At 43.7% G+C, this 2,279-nt stretch overlaps 1 protein-coding gene across 1 annotated transcript in view; it reads right to left on the reverse strand.

The window, feature by feature from the left end:
- Positions 1–2,019, reverse strand: part of trarg1a (trafficking regulator of GLUT4 (SLC2A4) 1a) — a 14,645-nt gene extending 12,626 nt beyond the window's left edge. Inside the window, exons 1-2 of the mRNA XM_005915923.3 lie at positions 1,761–2,019; positions 985–1,397 (exon numbers count right to left, since the gene is read on the reverse strand). Of these exons, the coding sequence (XP_005915985.1) occupies positions 985–1,389 (405 nt within the window). The 5' untranslated portion in view covers positions 1,390–1,397; positions 1,761–2,019. The remainder of the gene's footprint in view (positions 1–984; positions 1,398–1,760) is intronic.
- Positions 2,020–2,279: the final 260 nt, after the last annotated feature.

A 2,279-nucleotide genomic window follows, 5' to 3' on the forward strand; every position in this document is an offset into this window, starting at 1 on the left:
CCAGTAAACACTGGACTTCCTGCTGATTGCCAGACAAATTATGTGAATGATGCCATTTTAAAATAAACACAAGCATCTTTCTTTGCATTATGCATTATGCACTTTTATAAGCTCATATGTGCAGCACACACTGGTACTGATGTATCTTTGAGAGATATAGGCATAGTATTGTGTAAAAAACAATACTAAAAAGCAGAGCCTCAAACAACAGCTCCACCATCTTCGCTCCAGACCTCACTGCAGAGGGAGACAGCAGGAAAGTGCATCCTCAGCATCACAGATCAGTTACATGTGCTGCGTTTTGGAATGCGGCCCATACAAAGACCACATGGTCTATCTGCAAAAACACAACATTTTATTTACAATTCTGTAATGCCATATCTGACTGAAGTAGCTTTAGTGTCTTAGCTGCACCCTTAAATTTCCTGTGAAGGGATACATCAAGTATCAGCCCCTCTGAAGCAGACCATCTGGCAGCTGAGTGGAAGCAGCCAGCGCGAGATCATTTAAAGCCTCAGCAATAGTGAAAGATAATGAGGCACTGAGTGTTCTGTGTGTATAAGTCAGTTTTCCACATACATTTGCACTTCTATTATTTATATATATATTCAAAAATTTAAAACCTTTAAGTGTAAAAGTGTCAGAAACTCTTTTAAATTGTCATCCAAGCTCTGCTAAATGGTCTTTCTGTCTAAAATTAATATGACCATTCACCCAAACGCAAATGTGGTTCTTAGTTAGGGATAATAGCCATACTTTAAAAAAAAGCTTCCTTCATATATCAAAAGGCTGTAAAGGTAAAGGGCATTCTCAAATATAAAGTGAGCCTTAACTGCAAGAAGCAGTGATGGAATCTCAAGAACCCAGTCCTCTTTTGTTCCAAGATCTTAATTTACTTAGCCTAATAGCACTGTCCCATCATGTGCACCAGCAATAACATATTTAGGGGTTTTAACACTTTTGATGAGGCAACAAGATGCTCACCATGATGGAGTACACCAGTGCCACGATGCTGATGGGCCAAACGGGGCAAATGCAGGAGATGATGACCAGGATGAGGTAATCCCGGGGCTTCGGGGTCTCCTGGACTGCGTTGCCGGTGGAGGAGCGGCTCAGACTCGCCTTGGAAGGGGAGAGAGGGGCGGAGGCGGCCAGCTGCCCGGTGGAGCCCGATCTCACGGAGACGCTGTGGCCGTTCTCCTCGGCTTCCAGACCCTTGTCGCTGCCCACGTTGACCGTGAAGGAGGTGGACATGTTCATCTGGTTCCCTCCAGGCTCAGTGGTCACTGCAAGTAGTTTCTCAGTTTCCTGGAAGTCTGGCGGCGGAGCGCCTCCTCCGCCCTCACCCAAACTGGATCTCTGGAAGTTGGCATCCGTGTTGATCGCCATGTTCACCTCTCAGTTAGAAAGATATATTTATATATTTATAAATTTTTGAAAATAAATATCTGTTAAAAATGTCTTAAGATTGATTACAAAACAGTGAATGACGGCACTTTGACTAGTCAAATTTTCGTTTTTACAACAAATCTCTAAAGCTGAGATCAACTTTGATAACGAAGAAGCTGACACGCCGAGGTGCGGTGGATGGCTTCAAATTAGATTATCTGAAAGGCGGAGAGATTTGATGGAAAAACTTCCTAAAAGCAACGAATAAAATCAGATGAAAGCAGCCTGACTCCTGTAAACATCATTTTCCTCCTTCGATCACTTGTCTTGTGTTCACACCCGACACTTGAGTCATTTCAAAAGGAACTCACAGCACAAACCGTCCCTCCTCTTTGACACATCCAGATCAGTGAGAGGAGCTTCTGTCACCCATGCAGATCTAGATCCAGTCCCACCACTTGAGCCTGTGTCTGTCTGTTCTTGCAGAAGTAGCTTCAAGGGTTTCCTTCTCCTTTCATAAAAAAGAAAGATCAAAGTCAGACGTGATTTTCGAAGCAGACCCCCCCAAAATCGGGCACTTTCTCCTCCTCTGTCTCCAGGAACACAGCCACTGCACTCTACTTGGGACCAGTGTCATGTTAACGCATTTAAACAGGGCACTTCCGGCGACGATGCACAAAATAAAACTCGAGCGTTCTCAACAAAAAGCCAGTAAGGGAAAATAAACGAGTTCATTCTAACTGGTTGTACTGGCATCATGTAGGTTATTTTTTTTTTTTACTACGTCAGTAGCAGACAAACCCCCCCCCCCCTTTTTTTGGCTTTTGTTTTTTGCACACACACAGTACTGTGCAAAAGTCTTGAGCCACCCCTAAGACTTTCATTAGCCC

This window comes from Haplochromis burtoni, unplaced genomic scaffold (assembly GCF_018398535.1).
Source record: "Haplochromis burtoni strain Fernald_Lab_line unplaced genomic scaffold, NCSU_Asbu1 Contig_15, whole genome shotgun sequence".
Classification (NCBI taxonomy): Eukaryota; Metazoa; Chordata; class Actinopteri; order Cichliformes; family Cichlidae; genus Haplochromis; species Haplochromis burtoni.